The 24,557-nt window shown below is 40.5% G+C and overlaps 1 protein-coding gene and 1 long non-coding RNA gene across 3 annotated transcripts in view; one reads left to right on the top strand and one right to left on the bottom strand.

The window, feature by feature from the left end:
* Positions 1-482: 482 nt before the first annotated feature.
* LOC142070604 (uncharacterized) lies at positions 483-2,004 on the bottom strand. Its single transcript, XR_012666477.1, has 2 exons — positions 1,805-2,004; positions 483-1,071 (listed from the first exon to the last, which is right to left on the bottom strand). It is a non-coding gene; the product is annotated as an uncharacterized LOC142070604 (long non-coding RNA).
* Positions 1,994-24,557, top strand: part of SRGAP1 (SLIT-ROBO Rho GTPase activating protein 1) — a 233,063-nt gene continuing 210,499 nt past the window's right edge. For both annotated transcript variants that reach the window (XM_048835915.2, XM_048835914.2), the window contains exon 1: positions 1,994-2,751. In XM_048835915.2, the coding sequence (XP_048691872.2) occupies positions 2,685-2,751 (67 nt within the window). In that variant the 5' untranslated portion in view covers positions 1,994-2,684. The remainder of the gene's footprint in view (positions 2,752-24,557) is intronic.

Below are 24,557 nucleotides of genomic sequence, written 5' to 3'. Positions count from 1 at the left end.
GCCCTCAAACTCTTTATTGTTGTTTTTACTTCGCTATTAGTATTTGTTATTTGAGAACTTGAGTGCAATCAGGTGTGATCAAGGATAAAAAGGCTTTTGGCAGGCATGAGGCATGGCTGACAAACAGAAAGGATGGACTTCTTGAAGAAAAGATAGCACTTGCGTAACTATGCTATATTTCCAGCTAATCCCCCATCTGTTAGGCACCCTATACTCTAGGGCTAGGTAGCAACCAACTGCTTTTGTGTCTCTTGTCGAAGGGATATAATTTGTAGGTCAAACTCAGAACTAAATTAGCTTCAGAAACGACTTTGAAAATAGCCTTCACTGCTCTGAAAGGGATGTTTTAGCTAGGCTCCATCAGGACTGACAATATGCATGAAGTCTGGGTAAGATAACTCACTAGTAGGGGAACAAAAGGGGATATGACAAAGGTTTTGAAAATAATGAATGACACAGAGAAGACAGAGAGACAAGATGGATAAGGTAATATCTTTTATTGGACCAACTTCTGTTGGTGAGTGAGACAACCTTTCGAACTTACACAGAGCTCTTCTTCATGTAACCTGAAGACCTAGAGTCCAGGTTCCAAGAAAATTCTGCCTCCAGAGTTTGTACCAATAATCTAAAATTGTACCAGCCCTACAGAGCGTAGCCCCCTTGTAGGATTATAGAGGGTGAACCAGGTTCCAGTCCCCCCAAAATGTCAGCAATTAGGATCAGAACTATTCCCAACAGTGGTAGAGGAGGGGAGATGAGGTATCTTCAGAGTCCATGAACACCAGTGATGTCAACAGACCACATACTTCAGTTTGAACTCTGGGTGTTTTTTATTTGTGGGCCACTGGCGTACTCTGAATTCCTTGCTCCTCTAGCCATCTTCTCTGTTGACAGACATTCTTCCTACCCTTTAAATCTTTGGGGCATTGATATATAATTTCTTCTGAAGTTACTAAAAAGACTTCTGTTTTTCCCCTCTTTCACTTGGTGGAAGCTAGGTCCTTAATTTGCTGTAGTGATGTTCCCACCAGAGCAGCTGACTCTGTAGGTGCTCCAGGGCTCAAGCATCCACTGAAAAAAATAGGGGGTGCTCAGCAGGGCCAGATTAATCTTTTGTGGGTCCAGGCACCCAGACCATGGCCCTGCCGCCCTTGGCCTCTTTCCCCAGAGACCCTGCCTGCCACTCGCTGAGGAAGGGGTTAGAGAGGAGTGCCTACAGGCAAAAACAAGTCAGCACCTGTGGTTCCCACCCCATTCATTACAAAAAAAAAAGTTGTGTATTCTTCTAACCTGCCAAATGACAATTTATGTTCATTCGTATGTTATGATTTGAGTTGGCGAATGCAAGTGCTTTCCCATCTCTAGTCTTACCCCTAGATCTAGTGGAGTGATGTGGTTCTTGTTGTGAATAAGCCGTATCAGAAAGGCAGCAGCCTCATGAGACTGAGGCTATAGAAAATGTTGTTAATGATAAAGGAAATTAAACCGTTTTCATTCAGCTCTTGGGCCCCTCCTAGCCCTCCAGCATCTCGTGCTGCCCGACGTCTGCGGTACTAGGAGTGGGGGGTAGAGGGCGTGACCTCTATTGAAAACGAGCAAGAAGAAACAATGCTTTGCTCTGACTGTAAACGTGATCCCCAAACTAAACGGTCTCTTCCCAGCCTGCCCACCTTCCCCCCTCCTCTCCCTATGGCTCCGTCGCGGCGGCTGCAGCGTGTGGATTTAACTTTCCACGCCAGGATCAAGGGCTTTCGATCACCTTATCTCCGCCTCACACCCCTTTCCCCAGCTAACACCCGCTCACCATATGCTCTCAGGAGAGGCCACCGGCTGCAGCAGCTGGTCCCACCCTGCCAAAGCCGAGTCTGGCTCAGCAGCCTCTGGGGCTGGACTGCTCCACGGGAGGCAGCCGGGCAGCCTAGCTTGCTGGGGCCTCCCCCTTCCCCTCCATTGGGGGGCCCGGGAAGGCGTGGCGACTGCGGTTGGCCGCCAGAGGCTTCGCTCTGCGCCGAGAGCCCGGCGCTGGCTCGCCCGGGGTGGGGGAAGCGTGCGAGCTTCGCTCCCTGCCCACTGCCGGCGGGGTGGGCGGGTCGCTGGCAGCGGCGGCTGCGGGCTGGCGGCGGAGACGCAGTCCGGGTTCGTGCCCCAGGCCAGCAGCAGGGGGGAGCGGCCGCCGCGGGGCGGGGCGGCAGAGACACGGCGGAGGCGAGAACTTTATCCCCAGCGACCCCTCTCGGCGTTGGGCCCGGAGTTGAGGCGCTCGGTGCTGTCGCCTCGGGCTCGCTGCTCTCCCAGCCGGCGGCGGCAGCAGCTGGAGTAACCCGTGGCTGGTGAGGAGCCCGGCGCGGGGCGTTGACCCGGCCGCCCCTACCCTTTGTCCGCCCCACCCCACCCCACCGGCGCGCGGAGACATGACAGCGGTGCGGGGCAGCAGCGGGACTCGGCGCTAGCCCTGTGCAGAGGGAGCGGGTCCTTCTCACACCCGCCTTGGCCCCGGGGCTGGGCTGGGCTCTCTCTGCCGTGGCTGGAGGAGATGGTGCCCGCGCCAGGGTTAGTCTAGTCGCCCAGCCCTGCAGCTGCCGGTCTAGCGCGTGTGGGCGCCGCTCCCCTCGCCGCCCGCGGGGCTCTGCTTTATGACCGTTTGACCCAACTTCAGAGCTCGTAGGAGAAACGCCGCCTGGATAATGTCCACACCGAGCAGATTCAAAAAGGACAAAGAGATTATAGCGGAGTATGAAAGTCAAGTGAAAGGTAAGTGGATGTCGGTGGGAATGGGGGTGGGGGGAGAAATATTCCCCCCTCTCTTTTTTGCTGCCTGACACTGATCCTAACTTGGGCTCCCTCTGAGGCTCATCACAAAATCCAGAGCGATCACAACGAGTGCTGGGAGGGGGAGGGTAACGAGATGAGTTTCGGTTGAATGAGCTGTACTGTACATGCTGATCAGAGTCATTCTGGAGCCACACTACACTGGGGGTGAGGACCGATTTTCAGACGCCCGGATTTGCACTTCAAACAACGGAGTAATTGCTGAACTCAATTTCCCTTAGTAGTGTCATTTAAGATAGGGGAAGACAGACGCCGCTCATGCAGCCCTTTACAATTTGTCAGGAATCAGTTTGGAGAAGGGCGAGGGGGGGATGGACTGATTTACAGCTGGAGTGGTTATGAACGGTCTGAGATTATGCACCTTTCATTAATCGGGGTTTAGTAACCTTTTAAAAAGCTTGGCAGTGAAACTGAAGAAAGACAATAGCAAGCCTTGCCCTCTTCATAATGCACATGGCTGTATTTCCCAAGGATTGCTTTGTGTGTTGAGCTGTAACTGCTTGATTAATAAATTGATCTCTTCAATATTATAAAGTGTTTCAGCTTCAACATTAGCTACATTTTTACATCCAAGTACTGTGCTGAGAGCAGTGCAACTGGAGTCTTGGTTTCGCTGCTAATATTCCTTAGACCTTCAATATTCAAAAAGAAAGGAAACCAGTCTCTTTTTTTGTAAAAATACGTTTTGTGGAACTGAGGACAAGAAATTGCTGTTTTAATGACATGGGGTTGTGCATGTTCCTTGGTACATGTTAATTCCTTTCCAGACTGACACAGAGGGTGAAAACTTGTGCTGTTCAATGAAATGCTTACACTATTCCAGTGGATATATATTCCAATGGATAGCTTTACAGACTTGTCTTAACTCAAAATGCTACATAAGCCTTTAACACTGACTGTATTATAAAGACAATATGTAAGCAAATACTAACTAGGGCCCTGATCCTGCTATGTGATATGCTAGTCAGAGCCTGCCTTCACATGGAACCCCACTATGTGGGTGCAGAGATCCCCCCACATATTCAGGATTGGGCCTGTGGATCCAAACAAGGCTTTGGAAAATGGAGAGAGAGTACCAAACACCCCACAATTGTTTATGAAATCCAACAGAATATCAATAGTTGCATAGTCCATCTTCTCTTTTTACTTGATCCTTCAATGAGATCACGATTATATCATCACAAATCCAGCATTTTCATGGCAACCAACTGTGATGAAAGAAGAAAACCGTCACTGTGTTTAACAGAATTAAAAAGATACTGTGCTTTGAGGGGAGGAGTCGTCTTGTATCCTCCTCTGTCTGCTCTCCCCACCTCCCCCCTCATTATTAGCTAATTTCACTAAAAACAAAGACTTGGGTAGTGAAGGCATCTGGTTATAAACTGTCTCCTCAGGTCTTACAGTCCCCCTTTATAATTGCCACTACTTCACAATGCATTTATAAACCTAATGTATAAGGAATTTTGATTTGTTCACATTGTTCCCTGTGGTGTCTCTGAATGTGTACAATGGTTGTCTTGACACTGCTGAAGTGATGACGCCCTTAGCAAAGCTGTTTAGAAAGATCCACTAGGACCTGTGGTTGTAGTCACAGCCTCTTTTTCAAAGACCTTTATAACAATTTAATTCCAGATTACAGGAAGACTTTTTTCCCATTCTGGCATCACTTTCTTAATGACAACTGAATATTTGTGTAATGCCACAGCAGATCTCCAAGGCCAGATAAGCAAATATAAACACAAATTACAAACAAACAAACTAGGGTCAGATCCTGACCCCCAATATGCTCTCTCTTTTCACTGGGGAAACCCAAAGGGACTATGAAGGTACCCTAGTTAGACAGCAAAGTAACCTTCAGGTAGTGCAAAATCAACAAAGCCAGCTCTGTGCCACTTGTCCAGCATAGGCGTGTCAAGGCATGCTGGGAAAAAGGGCCATGACCCAAGCACCTCTTCCTCCAGTGATATCTGGTTAGTGTAATGTCCCCTAGGGAACTGTTACTATCAACATAAATTAAAGCTGCCCTAGAGATCTGGGGATTAGAGCAGTCCCTAGAATATAGCATGCACAAAGCTGGTATCTTTTGTCCTTTCCTCCCACCAAGGTCCTATGCTGAGTACAATTTGGTGTGACCCAGGGATCATTCTGGTCCCTAAATGCTGCAGTCCCAAAAGCCATAACTTCCAGAATTTGACAACTCAAAACATATGCATTTAAGTAAGCCCAGTTGCAAGACTTATCTGAATATGTTATTGGAGAAAATGGGCTTCTATTATACATCGCTAGTAAGGTGTGATTCTGTAGGTGGTGGTGCCGCCACATATGAAATGGGGATTTTTCGTGTCCCACTTTACATATCTTGCTGTGCTGTTAATTCCTTGACTGAGTCAGTTCTATTAGATATTGTGCCAATTAACTTTCAGCTCACATAAGCTAGAAACTATTACTTGCAATACTTTCTAGTTGTGTGAGTAGACTCACTTATAGGCAGTTACTACAAGAACCAAAGAAAGCAGAGGGCAGAGTAGATAGAATTACAAACTAACAGAAATACAAAGGGTACATTTCATTCATGGGTGGAGCATGCGAACATACCACTCCAGTTTCACCTGGTCCCTCATCTAACCATGAGAAACTTGATCTGCTACTGATTTTAGTGTTGTTCTTAAAGACTGCTTTTGTCACCAGGAATAAAACTATCAAATTTGTGGAAAAAAGAAAATAATTTTAAAATAAGAATCTTAAACTCCAACAAGTGCAAGGCTACAGAGTCTTTGGACCTGATCTTACAGTTAGATCCATGTGGGTGGACCCTTGTACCCATGCTCAGCCCCATTGACTTTGGGGATGTTCCATGCTAGGTGCAAGGCTTGGCCTGATTGGATCTGATTGCAAGGTTGGAGCCTTAATTTGTAGGGAATAGTTGGAGAAAGGCCACTTGCATGTAAACCTAAAATTCAGTGATTCATTGGAGGTGTGAGACCTTTGAGTACAGTGAGCAATGCTGGTTGTACTGTGTACTTAAAGTTTGCTGTTAGGAATAGATACTTTTATTAAACTGATTAGCTGTGTCAATTTCTAATTTAAGACGCCTTTATGAGGGCTAACAGGATTTAGTTTATTTCAAATCCATTTTTAACAGTTGCTCTTAAGGATAAGCTTAAAATTGGTAAGGTAGTCTGGGGCGTGTGCCTTACAGATCTCTTGATTGTTGGATAATTGAATGAAATTACTTGGAATCATGGAAGGGACCTTGAGAATTCATTTAGTACGGTTCCCTGCACTGAGGCAGGACCTAGTATACCTAGACCATCTCTGACAGGTGTCTGTCTAACCTGCTCTTAAAAACTTCCAAAGATAAGAGTTCTACAACCTCCCTTTGTAAGTTATTTCAGTACTTAACTAGTCTTATAGTTAGAAGTCTTTCCTAATATCAAACCTACATTTCCCTTGCTGTGGATTAAGATGATTACTTCTTGTCCTAGCTTTAGTGGATGTGGAGAACAGTTCATTACCATCCTCTTTATAACAGCCCTTAACATATTTGATGACTATCAGGTCCCTGCTGAGTTGTCTTTTTTTCAAGACTGACACCCCCAGGTTTTTTTAAAGCTTTCCTCATAGGTCAGGTTTTCTAAACTTTTTATCCTTTTTGTTGCTTTCCTCCAGACCCTCTCCTATGTATCCACATCTATCTTAAGGTGTGGCTTCCGCAATTAGACACAGTTCTCTAGCTGAGGCCTCACCAGTGCTCAGTTTAGGGGGAAATTACCGTGCTTGTCTTACAGCCCAGAATATTAGGCTTTTTTTGCAACTACATTATATTGCTGACTCTCATTCAATTCGTGATCCACTGTAACCCTCAGATCTGTTTTACCAGTCCTACCACCTAGCCAGTTATTTCCCATTTTTGTAGTTGTGCATTTGATTTGTTTTATTTATTTTCTTTCTAAGTGTAATACTTTGTACTTGTCTTTATAGAATTTCATCTTGTGGGTTACAGACCAATTCTCCTGTTTGTCAAGGTCATTTTTAATTCTTGTGTCCTTCAAATCATTAATAACTACTCTGAATATGGTCTGTCAACGTGATTTGCACCTTCCTTATATTAATTTAATCAAAATGGAGGAAGAGACTTAGAGGGGGCCACTTGTGTTCATTTATACTTACTTTATATACCATTCAGTCTACAATTCATATATATACTCTTATGAGATGTCATCTGGTTGTAAAATTTCAGAACTCTAGTCTTGTCTGCTTTTTGGGTGTTTGGGGAGCAAAAAGGCCTTCTAAAATGATATACACTCAGAGATAGCTAGAACTGTGTAGTATTAGAGCAAAATACATAAAGGTACAACATAACACTGACCTTCAAATATTCAGTTTAACACAATATTACATGTTTTAAAAGGAAATAGGAGAAAGTTCTATTTAGCTCAGCAGCTGACATGTACTCTGCCTGTATCAACTGTATTATTATCCCTCTGGAGCATCTGAGAATGAATATACCTGCCTATCTCAGAATTGTGTAGCACTCTCAAGCTCAAATGTACTCATTCACTTGATTGTCTACTTCAGCCTGACTGTTGTTTTTATTCAGAGACCAACTGGTTCCTGGCACTGTTCTTAATGTACTAATTTAAAGTAAGACCAATTTGATGGATTTACTGAGGAACCCAGAGAGTTAGACAAATAGTAGGACACATCCCTTGGGGTCTGTACTGGTATTTTTTGTATGATGACTGATCAGTTACTGAGATTTTGAACATCTGACTTTGTCTGGTTTAAAAAAAAAATTCCCTTTACAAGTAGGGATGTAAAATTGAGCCCTGTGCAGAGGACTGACACAATACCTGTGCAGCACTTAAATTCCCTATAAGCCTTTAAAATAGGCCTAGGCACCCTTAAGTCCTATGAGGGTATGTCTAAACAACAAACAGACCTGTGGCTGGCCTGGATCAGCAGACTTGGGCTCACGGGGCTTGGGCTATGGAGCTGTTTAATTGTGATATAGAGGTTCTGGCTCAGGCTCCATCCCAAGCCCTGGGACCCAGCAAGCGGGGAGGGTCCCGGAGCCCAGGCTCTAGTCGGGGCCCGAACATCTATATTGCAATTAAACAGCCCTGTAGCCCAGGCCCAAGTGGGTTGACAGAGACCAGCCGTGAGTGTTTAATTGCAGTATAGACATATCCTTACTGGCCCTCCACAAAGTAAAATTCACTTGGTGTGGATAGTAAACATGCTTACTAACTACCTGATCCAAGCACTTCTATTGTAAGATTGTGAATGTTTGAAGGTGTGTGCCTAATGTTAATTAAGGATTGGATGTGGAGCTGGTTAGAAACTTGCCAGTAGAACGTTTCTCTGTTGGAAAATGCCAGTTCATCAAAAGCAAAACATTTTGTGGAAATATGTCTGCTTGAATTAAACTTTGTTTTGAAAGAAAAATTGAAAAAAGTGTTGTGTGGTCAAAACATTTTGTTTTGAAATGAAAATCAAAGCATTCCATTCCTACTTAATTTTGTATTTATGTATTATATTAGAGCTATGCAGCGGGAGGAGGTTTCATTTCACAAAGGATTTTAAATTTGGCTTTATTCTGAATTGGAATGATAATCAAACACCGAAATTCTCTAAAGAAAATTTTTGAAATGTATGTTTGTTTATTTCAACTTTTTTTAAATTGTATTTTACAATATATTTTATAATATAAAATAGTTTCAAAACCAAAACTCATAACAAAATTTTTGTTTTGAAAACATTTTAAATTGGATATAATCATAGAATCATAGAATATCAGGATTGGAAGGGACCTTAGGAGGTCATCTAGTCCAACCCCCTGCTCAAAGCAGGACCAATCCCCAGATAATGATGTTAGTATAACCCTTTTCCAGTTTTCTTTGAAATTCCTCAGACAAACTCTAGATATAAAATTTAGAAAGGAAAAATCAAAACAATGTTTTGATTGATCTTAAAAAAACATAAATTCTGACTCTCATTTTGCTGGAAACTTGAAATCTGTGGGGCTTTGTTCCATTCTGGAATGGAAACATTTTGAAATTGTGGATTTCCCATGAACGGAAAAATTGATTCCCTCTCAACTAGAAGGCATCAGGAAGAATTTGTCATGGCTTTCAGAATACAATCCAGGACCTTCTCGTATCTGCAAAAAAAAAAAAAAAAACCCAAACAAAACAAAAAACTAGCAAGAGTAGAAACTATCATTTTGATAGTTGGTCACTTCGATAGGCTTTATACTTTGCCCTTTCTTACACCTTTTAGATTGTGTGATATATCTGTACTATTGTTCTGTGACTTCCATTTAAAAATAAATCCTTATTTCTGTTCAAAGCAGCTGTTCAGGAGACTCAGAATATCATTTGAATGTAAATTTAAATATTACCAAATGAAAGTCTTCCATCTTGAGGGTTTTAAGATGCTTTAAAAACGTGTAATGAATTTTGCCTTCTTACAGATAGGAAAACTCTGGTACAAAGAAGGTAAGTGGGTTGGCCAGAGTCACAAAGGAGATCTATTTGGCAGAGTCAGGAATAGGCTCAGGACATGTGACTCCCTGTCCTGCATCTTAACCATGAGACCATCCCTTTTCCATTTCATATCTTGTGTTTCAGTGGACATTTGGAGGGAATGGAATCTGGGTCACTTCAGTACATGTGAACAGGCAACCAGTAATCATGAAAGTGGTGGGTCTTAACTGTGTGCGTGTGCATATGTGTGTGTGTGTGTATATATATATAATATAATAAGTGTGTGTGTGTGTGTGTAAAATATATATTTATATAAAATAAATTACCATAGTTAATTATCTTAAATATGGTGATTGGCTTTTGTCACCTTAATGATTAAGAGTGAAAGATCTAACTTCCCTCTTAATGTGTTCACATACCTCATTGAAACCAATGCAATTTGGATCCTGTACAATGGTTTCTTCTGGTGTTCTTTCCAAGTGTTTTCTCCACAATATTTCAGCATTTCGTAGTAAAGTTCTAAATCAAGTTAAGGTTCATTTAATTTCCTACCATTATCTTTTTATTGGTCACTTTTTATGAAGTAAAGTATCCGTTGCTAATAACATCAGACTGATAGCTCGGAAATGGTTCTGTGGTCAGATGGAATGGCTTCTCAGTTCATCTTTCTGCTTCGTTTTGCTTAAATTAATTTCAGTTTCTATGAATACTGGTTCCCTTGCCAATCAGTGCAGCTCCAATGGCAATGGATGTCAGCACTGGAAAAGGTTGGCTAGCAGCGATAAGACTCTACAGTAAGAAATCCTCTGCTGACGCTTATACATGCTCTTAGCATTGACTCTCTGCTGGCAGTGTGGCATCTGCATGTTGGACAAGACTGGTCACAGTGATAGGGGACAACCACACTATGCCATGTGCAAGTGGATCAATGGCATGTTGCTGTATTAACAGAATGTCAGTGGCCCACCTCTGACCCCTGTGCTCCTATGAGTAGAAATTAATGCTAACTCAGTTTCTGTTTAATCTAGATTAGTTTCTAATAATCTACCCTTACTGCTCAGGTTTCAAGGAACAATCTAGCACCTCTTCCACCAATTTGCATAACCATACTCAAGTATTAGGATTCTTTTTGTTCTGATGGAAACAAGCCTCATAGCCAGCTTCTCTCACTTCGTCAGTTACTAGTCATAACTTACGTTAGGCCTTTTCTTTACTGCTTACTGTGGGCAACAATCTATTCCAATGTGTCTTACCCCTGTTCTGGAAAGACCATTCTTGGGGCAGGAAAGCTAACTTAGTCACCTTCTCACCTTACCCTTTCAGCTCGTAGACAAAAATGAATGCAAACTCTGATGGCAGTTCTTATGTGAAAGCTGGGTCACAAGGAAGTGGACTGTGACCGCTTTGCATAGGTCATTAAACTGGTTCAAATGATAATGGCAATTTTCATCAAATCGCAAACTAGAGATGGAAAAGACCTATTATGTGCACGTGTGTGCACACATACATTCAGAACTGCAGGAGAGTCGCACGCACGCGCGCGCGTGCACACACACGGCAGTAGGACCCAGGTGGTGTGTCATCTTCCACTGGAACCCCACCACCATGTGGGAGAAGGAGGAGGAAGAGTGCGGAGAGGAGCCAGCTAGAGACTACAACTGGTAGGAGCAGAAGCAGTCCAATCCAGAACCTCTGGACATTGAGAGAACTTTCAACAGTTTTGACTGGACTTTCTCTGTTTTATGCTGATTGGCTGTTAGCTCAAACCCTCCCCCCTCGATTTCACTCTGTACCTGCCCCTCTTACCTCCTCCCCCTCCCCCTCTTCCCTTCCCTTTTTCTTTCCATTTAGCTAAACCCAACTTAAAAAGTGTCACTAACATGATGTTCTCTCCCAGCACATTGTTGACTCTGTGTTATACCCCTTCCTCCACCCTGTCTGTCTTTCTGTTTAGATTGTAAGCTCTTCAGGGCAGGGAATATTTGCTACTCTGTTTAATGCCTACCATAATGCGTCCCCATGCTTGGTAGGCCCTTCAGCACTATAGTAGTAAATGTGACTAGATTGTTGAAAAATAATACATCTGCCAATGCAGGATTATTCCTTATAGTTCATTTTTGTTATATCTTCAGTCCCATTTTAAATGACTGTAGTGATTGGGTGTCCATCAGTCGTCTTGAGAGACGATGCTACAGCCTGAGAGGGATATTCTTATCAGGAAGATTTTTTTTATACTGTATTTCAGCTTTCCTCTTCCATCATTATTGAGCCAAAGAGAACATTCCTTTTCCTGTAACCTATCTACTGAGCCACCCAATGCCTCATGAATTAATATATTCTTCAGTTTGTGAAAATTAACTGGAATGTGGTCAGGTCAGTCAGTCTTGGAAAACATCTAAATATAAAGACACCTACCAGATACATGTTGGTAATATCCATGTTGCTTGTTGCATAACTCAGCATTTTATTATCTATCTTGCTTTTTAGTCCGTCCACTGATCAGTGTGCTTCAGGACTGCTTGTAATATACTCTTGAGCAGTTTCAGGTAGCTGCTATTTTTTTAAAAAGGAAAGCAAATCTCTGCCCTCTTCCCCCAGTCTGACAAGGATATTTCAACTTTTTTCTCCCAGAAATGTGGCATTTCCACCCAAAATTGTACCAGACTCATGTGGAAGGCATCTATCTTTGAGTAGTAACAAGCTTAATGTCACATACCTTGCAGCCCACTGGAACTAGAAATGGGAACTTTATACCCCATTGGAAAGGGGAAATACCAAGTGTTTGCATCTAGCCCTGCTAAATCCTGAGGTACTGGATCTCAAAATAACCTTTGTATAGGGAAAAATTACATTAGATTCATTTGTAGATATTTCTGAAACATTAATGTTCTTCTTCCTCCAAGGCCTACCTTCATGGTGTGAAGGCAACCTGATTTACAGTGCTCTTGCTCTCTGTCAGCGAGATTCCATTCAAAGTTCTCTTAGAAAATGTGGCACGTACAGAGTGCATTATGATGTACTGTGATATAAAGGTGTCAGCAGTATGAGCTGGGATGATCTGTATAATTAGCTTATGGCTTTGTTACTCTCAGGTGAGCATATCAAAATTATGCTGAGGAAATTTCTATGGTATGTTACATTATCTAGATGTGGGTACATATGTAAATGTTCCTTAATTATACTTCCTCTGGAAAAAGCATGTATGTGTACTCATGCATATCTTAAATTGTGGAACTTCTGGAAGTTGTGGGTTTTTTTATAATCTTGATAGTGGGAGAAAAATTTTCTTTCCCTGTCATGAGAGTTCTACCAGGATTGTCTAGAAACGGGTATTTATGCATACATTTTCAATGAGCTTTTTTTCTTGTATATAACTTATTTAAGTTTCAGTTGTAATTTCCTGAGATTTTTTTCCTACAAATGCATAAGTGGAAGTGAGTGGGTAGACTGTGGAAAGGTATTGCTGTTGAATATAGTATATTTAAAAAAACAAACAAAAAACCCAAAACAACACCTGAAAATGTACTTTACATAAAATGACTTTTTTTCCTAATGGGAAACATAGGTATATTTACAAGAATTAATAATTGGAGCCGTTATGATACAGTATTTCTTGTAAATCATATTTGGAATAAAAACAAGCATAGCTGACTTACTGGATGACGATTTCCAGGAAGTAATGATTGTAACCCTTTATGTAATTAGCCACCATGGAAAAATAAATGAGTATTGCAATTTCATGTAGATAGACTTGTCCAGACTGGTCAGCTGACACAAACTTTGTTCATTTGAAATATTCAACATGTGTTTTGTTAACAGTATATTGTTGCTGTAATGTGCTCAGAAGCCTTGCTGCTTTAATCTACTTTTCTCTTTTTGTTTGTAAGTCCACAACTGGATTTCCAATGAGGTGTTAAGAGCTTATATATTCTGATGCTTATTGGCTTTGCCATGGAGTAGAGACTGGGTCTTAGATGCCAATGTGAAAGGATTGTTTAATATGTGGCTTTATTCAGAATAGTTTTGTATATTGATGTCTAATTTCCAACTAACAGTTGATACAATTAGTCAGACCCTGAGTGTCAAGACAGAAAATGGAACAAAAGTGTTATTAATCTCAACAGATACTCTTAAATTAAAATCTTAATGAAGCGCCGAGTGGGAAAAGGTCTGCTGCATAGAAAATAGAAAGAACTAGGGAGTCCAATATAGGGGCTTGCTGCTGTATATCTGGCCACCAGTGGTCTCTTCTCCCATATGCTCTTATCTCCAAAAGAGAAGGCTTCTCAACAGCTATTGCTACCTTCTCCTCCCCCACTCTTCCAAATGATTTCTGTTGTAACAGCTCCTGATAGGATGATTTTTATGTGCACCTTTTTAGTTATACTTGTGACATTGTAGTTGACTTTATAATCCCTTCCTCATCAACCATTTGTACTGTCACAATGACGCAATGGGTCAAATCCTGAAGTTCTTACTTGGGGAGAATGATCATTAATATCAGTGGCTGTTTTGCCTGACTAAAAGTTGAGTAAGACTGACAGTATTTGGCCCTATGACTTAAGGCAAAAACTAAGCAGCAGGAACATCTTGGCCATTCCTCTCATTTAATCAAGTTACAGTATTCATTTGAGTCACAAACTTCCATTCATACTGACCTGCTGTTGTCTGTATGTAACTGCAAAGTATTGCCAAATACTGAATCTGGGTTTGGTTGTCGGGAGAGGGGGGGTTAGTAACAGTCTTCATTTGAGGTTTTTAGCCATTTGAAAGTGTGACATTATTGGATGTTTGGGCCTTCGGAGGTCAAGAGCTTTGAGTAGAGAAACCAACAAGCCTTAAGAAATAAAACTTCCATTTTCATGCTGATGTGCATAGTAATGCAACTAAAGAGAAATATGAACATGAGCAGAAGTGTTTTCAAATACAATTTCTCAAAACATTTTTTCTATGTGGCATCAGCAGCCCTTTAAAATACTGTCATTTAAGAGGGAGCTTAGAGCCAGTGTGTTTTGGTGTCTGGTAACGTTTAATCAATCTTAAATACAACAAGTTGGCAAGCTTTGTTCTTCCTTTCCGTTATCAGACACATGATGTCTTTCTTACAATAAACATGCTGTCATCAAGAAATCTGTTTACATATGCTGACAAGTTGGTCACAACTACAACATTCATATTGCAGAGATCAGGAGCGCATCCATAATGAGAGATGTAGTACAACTTATAGAGCTAATGGAAAGAGCAAGTCATTTATTGGTGCCAATGAAGATAACAGTAGCTAATATGTGAAAACTTACGTTTTAGAATGGGAGAGAGCAGATTTCGCCTATCTTGCGGAGAGGAGCCCTGCTCTGTGAGGCCTTAAACAAAAGGTCCTTGTGCAATTGATTTGATAATACACTTCAGGCAACCTCTCTAAACAGGTCAAGAGGGCAAAAGAGCTGCAACATGAGGCAAAAATTATTTTAAATCTCTAACTTCCTTACTGCCAGTTCAGCGGAATGCTAATAACATGAGGGCAGGATGGCTCAGGAGATTGGTAATAGAATAAGGAGCATATTTCCTACAGGTTGCCAGCTGAAATCCAGCATAGGTCAGTAATGACTAAATTGATGCCACTTGAAAGCTGCCAGGTGACCACATGGTATGAGATCTTATTTCAGTTTAAACGGAACAGGTAGGCTTTCACGTCGCAAAAATTCTTGTGGTTGGCAGGCTTGAAAACAGACTCAAATGCCTATTGAGTCTTTGGCCTGTGGGCCTAGATATAGAAAGGTAATTAGGCACCTCACTTCCCTTGAAATCAGGGCTTTTGAAGTTCTGGGTCCTGGAGGTTGATTTGCCCTTGGAAGTAGTTCCTCTAGAATGTGATAGACAGATACACATTTGGCATTCTATTACTGGAAAGTATGTTTGGCTGGTCTACTTGTTTGCTGGATAAATAAGGGAACTCCACCCTCCATATGCTTGTACTCCTTTTTAAAGTAAAAAACAAAATTGCTTTTATAAGTAATCATTTGTTTTACTAAATCAGTTTGAAAAAAATCTAGAGGATAATTTATTCAGCACATCCATTAAAGTAGTAGATATCTTGAAGAATAAACAACAATGGGTATAAAATCTCTAGAGAGGAACAGTCGTACTGAACTAAAATAGCCTGAGGATGCATATATTTGAAGACTGCATCCAATTTTAACAAAAAGAATAATTGCTGAGTTGAAATATCCTGGCTCATAATTAGAGGTATGTAAGCTATTCTCTTTCAACAAATTATTAGTACCTTTTTCTGTTTGAATTTTCAACAAACAAAAACCTGAAGTTTATTCAAAATTAATTGAAAGGTTTATGCAGCGTACTTCAGTCAAGAGCTTTTGTTTTGAGTATTCTATTTGTAATTTGCTATTCATCCAGTGTAACCAGACATCTAAAGATGCATTATGTTTCTGCTCCCTGATTGCCTGAGTCCCAGGCTCTCAAACCGTTCACGATGTCCATCTAAAAAATTTTGCTGCAAAAATTTATCCCAATGAATGTTGGTAGAAAGTAAGGAGGAGAGAGGGGAAAGGGCTCACAAATAGCATCTGAAGGAAAACTGAAGCTTTTACTCGATCAGATAACAATAAATGTTTTTATTACTCGTCCAGCTCCAATCATAATACATTTAGTGGGAAGGAGGAGAAGCTAGTTGAGTTCACTTATAACAATTAACCAAACTGTCATGTTTCATCTGCCTATGATGAAGTGAACCTCATTTCATAAGCAAGCTTGATTGTACAGTTGTATGCAAAGTACCATGGCTCAGGTGTGTGCTTCAATATCAGTGGTAAACAAGAAGAATGAAACTGAATGTCAAAATCTGATGAGCTTGTAAACAGAGGTTTGAGAAGACACTCCTTGTATGTTTCTGAAGGGCTGCTTTAGATTTATTTTGTGTTCAGCAAGAGAAGGGGTTTCTCTCTCTCTCACCCATATCTAATTGCTGATTTCTAATAATTAATATTGATGAGGCATCTTTTTTTGTCCTGGACCAGGTGCAGTTCTTATTTTACAATATTTTTAAATATTCCTCTTAGTCTCGTCTTCATCCAGGTAATTAAAGGGATATATTGTTGTAGGGATGTGATAAATCTCCGAGCTTGTAAAGTATCGGGGGTAGCCATGTTAGTCTGTATCCACAAAAACAACAAGTCTGGGGCACCTCGACTCCGAGCTTGTAAACTGTCTTTACATGAATGCACTCAAACTGTAAGTATTTTCATTAACACATTAGTGTCTAAACTGTGGTACATGATCTGCATCTGCTGGTCACGTGATGTTGACTTATCCTCCTTGTTGCCACCTGCTAACTTGCATTAAGAGAGCTGAAAATACATTACTTCCAAATATGAATTTTCCAGGCCAGCAATTGCTGCAGTTGTCAAAGGGGCGTTATTTGATTATTGGGCAGTTGGTAGTATGTGTGATCATGGAGAAGTGATCAAGAAGACTATCCCCTAATGTATTCTGCAATATGTAGTATGGAGGAGAGGCTGCATGGCAAATTTTGCCCTATTGGCAGGTGTATTTTAAGTTCCTTGGAACAAGGAAAATCTTTATGTATTTGCACAATGCCTAGTACAGTAGGGTTCTGGTCTGACTGGCAATCACAGGAGTTACTACAATATAAATGGTAACAATGTTATAGGAGGCGAACACCAGGACTGACTTTGGTCGTAAAGTCTCTGGTCCTGGATGATCAGCTGTACTACATTCTGACGCAATCAAAACTTCTAATCTGTCACAGATGTTCAATCTCTCCCTTCCTGGTCCAAGTTCAGGACCCAACTGAGCCCTGAGGTGAGCCAGGTGTAATTCAGTTGATTTCAGTTTACTGTTGACTTACAGCAGGCCTAAATTAGCATTGATTGGCACTAGCTCTACTGAAGGTTTGGAAGAAACTATTAGAAGGAATGTGGCACAGTGGAAGTGCTGGTTTCTATGTAATTCAGTCTAGACTTAAGAATGCCAAATTAGTGTATTATTTGGTGGTTTCCTCAGTAAGATTTGTTTTCCAGTGAGACTTTGAGTGATTAGAAACTTGCTAAATCTTTACTAGTCAAGCAGCCTCCCATGCTCTAGCTTTCTTATCTGTGAGTGCACAAGGTAGACTGTCACTATATGAGGTGTCCCATTACCATGAACAATTGCTAACTAATGCAAGACTATGATGTCACTGGCTGTTGAGCTGTACCCACTGTATGACTTGGGGGTGGAGAAAGGTGGTAATTATCTGGTTTGGTATCTGCTTTTTTTATAAAGTGTTTGTTACAGCCATAGGCCTCAGTCCTGTAAACAAGGCCATGCTTAAATTTACACACACAAGTATGTTGACCTCACTGGGGCTACTGACCTTCCAAGCATTACTTATGTCTGTAAGTGTCTGCAGGATTGGGGTTTTATTGTATCATGAAAATGTGCAACATGAATGAAGAGCGCTGCAAGTCTTTCCTCATTTGAATAGATGCTCATAATCGATTCCTAGTCCCTAGACACTGTCAGTGTGCCATGTCAAAGTGGCTGCTCATTTGAGTAAGGATCTGACCTATACTTAAGACCCCCCCAAGCTTCTTGCTAATCTACAATAATACAAATAATTATCTATTGAAACTAGTCAAGAACTACAACTTGACTTGGATAGAATTAGGAGGATAAAATTGGATACGGTAATGGGTATGATTTAGTGGTAATGGATATACTTGAACGTTGTTGCAGTGAAGTCCTTTTAGATACATGCTATTTTACTTTTCTCTGTGTGTGTGCAGTTCAAACAAAATAGTCTAAACAAAACTAGCTTTAAAATGTAAAAATGACTTTATCAGAGACAAAGATTTTTATGGACCTAAAATTGGGAGGATAAATTATTTGAAAGTCACTCTTGTATCTGTGTATCACAAAATGTAAAAAAGTACAAACATACTAACAAAAGGCTGACTTCTTTGACATTTTAATCTTTTAAATCTTTGAAATATTTGTGGGCATCAGAAGGCTTGCTTCTAAATCCACTGGATGGTGTTTTCAGTGTCTCAAATATAGCGTTAAAAATTGTAGCAGATTTAAAAAAAAAAAAAGTGATCGGAAAGCTTAATGCAGTCAGAACATCATGACCTATTATGTAAAGCAACATTTGGCAAGGCCTTCCCAGCTGCTGTAAATGAACAGTAAGAGAATTTTATCAGCTGCTTTGACTACTTTATTACATAACCTGAATATTTATGACCCTATTAATGTTTAGCTGCGAAAGTGCAATATTGATGGAACAAAGATTCTATATAACAATGAAGAAGCAGAAAGATTCTTGCATCAAAAAAAAAAGCCAGGAAAATATTTAACACTTCATGTTCATGGTTGAGAAAGTTTGTTGAATCATTTTGCAGATTTAAATATTATACAATGATGTGACCATTCAATTCAAAAGGTACTTTAGTAACAGAATGGTGTTGCTGAACATTGATATATACTATCTAAGTATATATAAGTCAATAAGCAGAATGTGATGATTTATACAAAGGAATCACTGAATCCATAACTGTAAACTACCATGATCTAGCAGATATTCTTTTGATATTAGGTATTTTTTTAATCCACTCTATCTAGATATTTATGACTCTTTCACTGTAGTATTCAAGTGCCTCTCAAGTTTTTAGAAATAGCGTCAGTTTCTTCCTTCCTTCCTATTCTGTAGGATAAATAGCTTGATTAGTTCACGGGTGTGGGTAGGAGTGTTGTGAGTGAAAAGTTTAAATAAAAAATGAGTATTTCATCTAGTTTTGAAAGTGGTGAAGTCCTTGGTCATTCTTATGCCTTGGAAGAATGAGTTCCATAGTATAGTCTAGATCCAGCTCCAATGAAAGTGCTTCTCCAGCATTCACAATCCTCCCTCTATAGTCTTGTTGTTCCTGTGAAATGCAGCTGTTGTGAGAGGTCATGGTTGTGGATAAACAGGAAATTGGTCATGGGTGTACTTTGGGGGTGGTTAATGGGGCCTGTCCCTCCCCCCCTCAAACTGCAAGCTTGAGGCAGGCATGGATTTTGCCTCCACCCCCCCCCCCCCCAACATGCAGCCCCATTGGCCTGACTGGAGACTCCCTCCCGCCCCCCCCCCAAAATAAAGAGGTAAAACTACGCCTATGGAATTGCTCAGTAGCAAGGGCCAATTCTATGGAGGGCTTTCAATGTCAAGACAGAAGTCTAGGTTTTTACATTATGCCCAACAATTTCGTAACTGAGCATTTGGAGTTCTGACTGTCTATTCAGAGTTCTGAGATGTTCTTCAGTTCTACCCTCTCCCCTATTTTGTTGTTGAAGGTTTAAAACTTATGCATCTGGACTATTTGGGAAGTTATACTTGCACTCAAGAGTTACAGCTACCTAGAGAAATATAGAACGCAGTGGGTCCTGGCCTGGACTGTTAACTTTAAAATTAAAGTAATGAATGGGTGAGCCTTCTGGATTATTAATCTTAATTTTCTTGTTCTTGCCTCAAGTCAGTTTGTTGTAGCTATTATGGTGTTCCGGAAGGACACTCTTCCTTTTCAGGAATTGGAGATTTAAATATGCATTGTTCTTCTGGGCAGTAGTGCTGAGCAGTCAAGTAAGATAGAACAAAGAAACCTGTAATTGGGATAGGAGTTTCAATTGTGTTCCTTTTTGTTTTGTGTAAGACAAACTTGCATTAAGTCTGATAGATAAATAAAACAATGACTGGGGTGGAAGTAGCACATCTGTTTTAAAGTTAAGTGACAAGTTTACAATAAACCAGTAATTTTTACTTGGGAAACTCTTAAAATATTTTTGAAATACTGTGTGTTTGGTTTTTTTTTTCCTTAGAGCATTCACAAGTCCCTTCTTGAATATATTTTTCACTCAGAAAACTCCCAAACTTATCTGAATTTATTTCACAAAAAGAATTTTCATGTTGCAACATAAAATGAATAGCCTAGTGGTATTTGTGTGTGTGTGTGTGGGGGGGGGGGGGGCTGTAATTTTTGTCATTACTTACATTGTAACCGTGTCCCCATATCCCTAACCTTTAAACATTTTTAGTCTAAAAGTACTAAATACATTCTGTAGCATTTTCTTGAGCAGGAAAAATGGCAGTAAATCTATTCTGCTCCATTCTCTAATATACACTATATATAGAAGCTCTGTTTTGTTAAGGGCTTGATGTCAGTGAGGCTCTGTGGAGGCTCAGCAATCTGTCCACGTGCAATGAACTGGAGAATTGTGGCCTACGAGAAATAATATTTCACAGCTGCAGGGGGTTTTTAATTTGGTGGTAAAGTTACTTTGAGCAGAAATGTGAACGATAAGGTTTCCACTAATCATCAAATTTTAGAGATGGGAGAACTAGCAATTTTTAAGCAGTGTGGGGTTTTTTTTTATAATTTCTTTTTTTTTTAAATTTTCTTAACTAACATTGATTTTGATTTAATGCGTGAAATTAACCAAACATTATTCTATGGTCCAACCTTGATATTTTTTCAATCAGTTCAAAATGAGAGGTTTGTTAAAAAATGGGTATTGCACAACTATTTTTATATCTGTCTTAGGCGTTTGTGTTGTGCTCAACTCCAAAATATTTAGACACCAAATGCAATAATTAAATGATTGCTGATTCTCAAGCAGCAATGATTTCAATTCTTCCTTCATCTGGAGAGATCTCTATGAGATTTGCTGGTGATAGATAACTAGGGAAATGGGAGATAAATAGGCATTTTCATAGCCTTCTCTACTGAGGGATTGGTGACGATGCTTTGCAGAGAGGTCTTGCATTTTACTCCAACAGACTGAGCCAGACCCCACTGAAGCCAGTAGAAAGACTACCATTGACATCAGTAGACTTTGGATCAGGAATGACATGGGCTCATGATCTCTGGAGACATGGAATTTAAAAGTCCTGTGCCAAAAATACCCCAGCCTTAAAGAACTTTCCTCTCCTCCATCAGTCAAAATTTCCCTGTAGATTGAAGCATGTGTGGTGGGAATGTGAGGTTTCATTTTTATACAAGGGAACTTAAACCTGTTTTAAGTGCAAAATTCACCCTACCTATGGAGCTGCTAAATTGCCTCCATATTATTAATATATTATGAATTTTATGATGTGTTTGCTGATTTGAAATTGCTGCCAGTAAAAACTTTTGTAAGTGGCATCAGTTGCCCATGGAGGTGAAATAATTTAATGTGACTGTGTGGCCAGCCATAGACACTACACTAAGCAATTCTACAGTATATTCTTTGCTTGAGCAACCAAAACTGAACTAGAAAACCTCTTTAGTCCTCCAGTAAGTACAGTGATGACACGTATTAAGTAACTGTTTCATTAAAAGCTCTTTCAAAACTGTTTAAAATGAAATACTAAGAATGTGCGTGAAGCAAACTGGTTAAAGCTAGAAAACTCAAGACTAAAATCTGACATTCCAGCCTTAGGCTTTACAATCGCTATGGGCAAGGAAAATGTTTCCATGCCAGATGGTGCCCCTTCCTTATGGAGAAAACTGCAGGAGGGCACCAGAGGAAAAGGGAGGTTTCCTTTCTTTGCATTTTCAAGGGGGAAAAGACTGGGGGACTGTTGATTTGGCATGGGGCATGTTCTCTTACCCCAAGGGATCCTGCAAATCAATACAAGTTAGGAGTCCATCCCCCAGTTCCCCAATCTTGTGGAAGCAATAGCTGTCCTGCATCAATGGCTGCTGCCTCTTTTGCTTCCCTGAATTCCCTCTGCACCTGCTAATTCAGCTCCAGTAGGAGCCAGGCTGCCATTGACTGGCTCCTTTACAACTTCTCTGTATCTGCCATGGAGCAGGCACACTGATAGTTAAAAAGCAGTTTGGAGTGCATTATCTGGGAGTTTAGCAAAGGGCAGTGCATGAAGAGCATGGCTGGGCTGCCCTTCCCCCAACTCTGCTCCTAAAGCCCTTCCGGTGAAAGGAGGGGTGCAGCTGCCTTCCTACCTCTGTGCAGATGAAGACCTACATGTGCAGTGAATACCATGGCAGTTTACAGTGCTGCTTAAGTTAACTACTGTATAATGGTTTGCTTAAGTGGTTGTGTAAATAAACGTAATACAACTGAGGCAACACACTTGAAAGAATCAGGAAAGCATCAGTGTGTAGCTAGTAAATACTATCCTAATTTTAAATATTTACTGTATTAGTAACCCCCGTGAAGTCTCTAATAAATTCTGTAAGATTGCTTAAAACAAGAATATCTCCTTTGTTAAATCAATGATATCCATGGATTATAGAAGCATCCATTTAAAAAAAAAAATTAACAGGACTTTTCCATAAGGGGTAAGCCAGTGTGGACAAAAAAGAGCTGTGCATCTTCCAGATTAAGTGAAATTTTAAAATTCAAACCTTGCAAATTGAATGAAACTGCAAATGTTACACATCTTGTCAGAAAATTGCAAGCTATCAGTCACAGCCACAGTGGCTAACCAGACCTGCATCTGTCGTGACGAAGAGCTCAATAGTTTGTCTCACTCACCAACAGAAGTTGGTTCCAGCAGAAGATCTTACCTCACCCACCTTGTCTCTCTAATATCCTGGGACGCACATGACTACAACACTGCATGCTACAGCTGTCATGCCATTACAAGGATGCCTGCATTACAGTATCATTGTTTAGATTTAGTGTCAGGCCTGCTGAGACCTCTTTTTATTCAGTCCTGAATGTATCCATTTTCATTAAGGCTTTCAAGATTATATTAAAGTCTCAGCAGGGCAAGATGTGGTGGTGGTGAGCCTCGGTTATTTTATAAGCTGCAAGACTGTTGCACAGTCACAGCTGGCCACTTCAATTGTCCACACCAGCCTACCACCAAAGTTGCTATTGAAATGACACAAAACATATGGTACAAAAGGGCATTTTTTCTAGCTAATAAATTAAGCAAGTCTACTGATGCTGTGAGCTCACTTTAATAAAGGCTTTTGACAAATCGGTTTCCATGCTCAGAAATGTTACTCTTATTTCTAAACTCAGAGTTCCTTCTTGGGTGAGTAATACTATCTGACTAATAACATAGTGGCATTTTGCAAACTATTTTCATTCCATTTGTGGATGACTGCTATACCAGGGGATATATATTTCACACTGGCAGCAGTAAGCACAAGCTTGTTCACAAGCTAAAGGAGATGTACTTCTGTTTCTGCAATTCCATTAAAGGAAAATCTCTTTGACTGTATACAATTAAAAACATTGGGGATATTAGTCACTAACCTTTTTATGCTTAACATTAAAATGCTGTTACTAGTGACCTCGCATAGATTCAAGTAGTGGCTAATTCAGTTGTCACGCCATCTTTCTGACTTATAGGAAGTACTGTATTTTATTAGTGGAGTTATATGATTATAACTTGTAAAAACATTTAACGCTACAGAGCTTTAAATGAATGACTTTTTCCAAACACTTTTTAAATTGAAAATGACTATGTACATAATTTTTTCTGAATTTTTTGTAGAAAACACAAACCACAAATATGAAACTGCTTGCCAGGCAAAGAAAAAAAATCAGTGACTGCACTTTCTTGTTTCCTCCTTCTCACACCACCAGAAAAAAGAATCCAAGACAAATAACTTGCAGATTAGATACTAGTTTTCTGAAGATACCATTAGCATGCATTTTAGGTTAACACCAAAAAGTTACTACTGAAATGAATGAGGAAAGTGCCTAATCGCAACTGTCACAGTTTCAGGTAATTGCACCTGTACTGTCTCTCCATGGTCCACTCCAGGAGTGCCAAAACAGATCTCCAGCCATCACCTGTCTCTGGGTCGGGGCCCTTATCCCACTCCATTCTGGCTAGAAATTTTTAAGGCTGCACAGCTCCCTGCCTTACACTGTGATATCCCCAGCATGCCAGTCTGGGGATAACAGCCAGGAACTGTGCTTTGCCCTCTCTCCTAGGGCTGCAACCAATGTATTGCCAGCAGTTACAACATAACTCCTTCTAAGCAAGCACATTTATTCTTAAGGTAAAAGAATTGCAGAGAAATCACAGGAATTTTTATTGTTTTTTATGTGTGAATACTAAAAGCTTTCCAGAGGTCGCTCTTATGGGGCCCTGCTAGGCCAAAGTCTTTCCAAACCTTCTGCAAGGATCCCCCCTTGGACAGAAGTTCCTGTCTGTTTGCTGGATCAGAAAGAAGGGCCTGAGTCCGTTTATAAGAGACCAACCTTTTTATATCAAGAGCCCTTTCTTTG

Source organism: Caretta caretta, chromosome 1 (assembly GCF_965140235.1).
Source record: "Caretta caretta isolate rCarCar2 chromosome 1, rCarCar1.hap1, whole genome shotgun sequence".
Classification (NCBI taxonomy): Eukaryota; Metazoa; Chordata; order Testudines; family Cheloniidae; genus Caretta; species Caretta caretta.
Note: the sequence above shows the minus strand (reverse complement) of the source record. Positions and strands in the feature narration are given on the sequence as shown.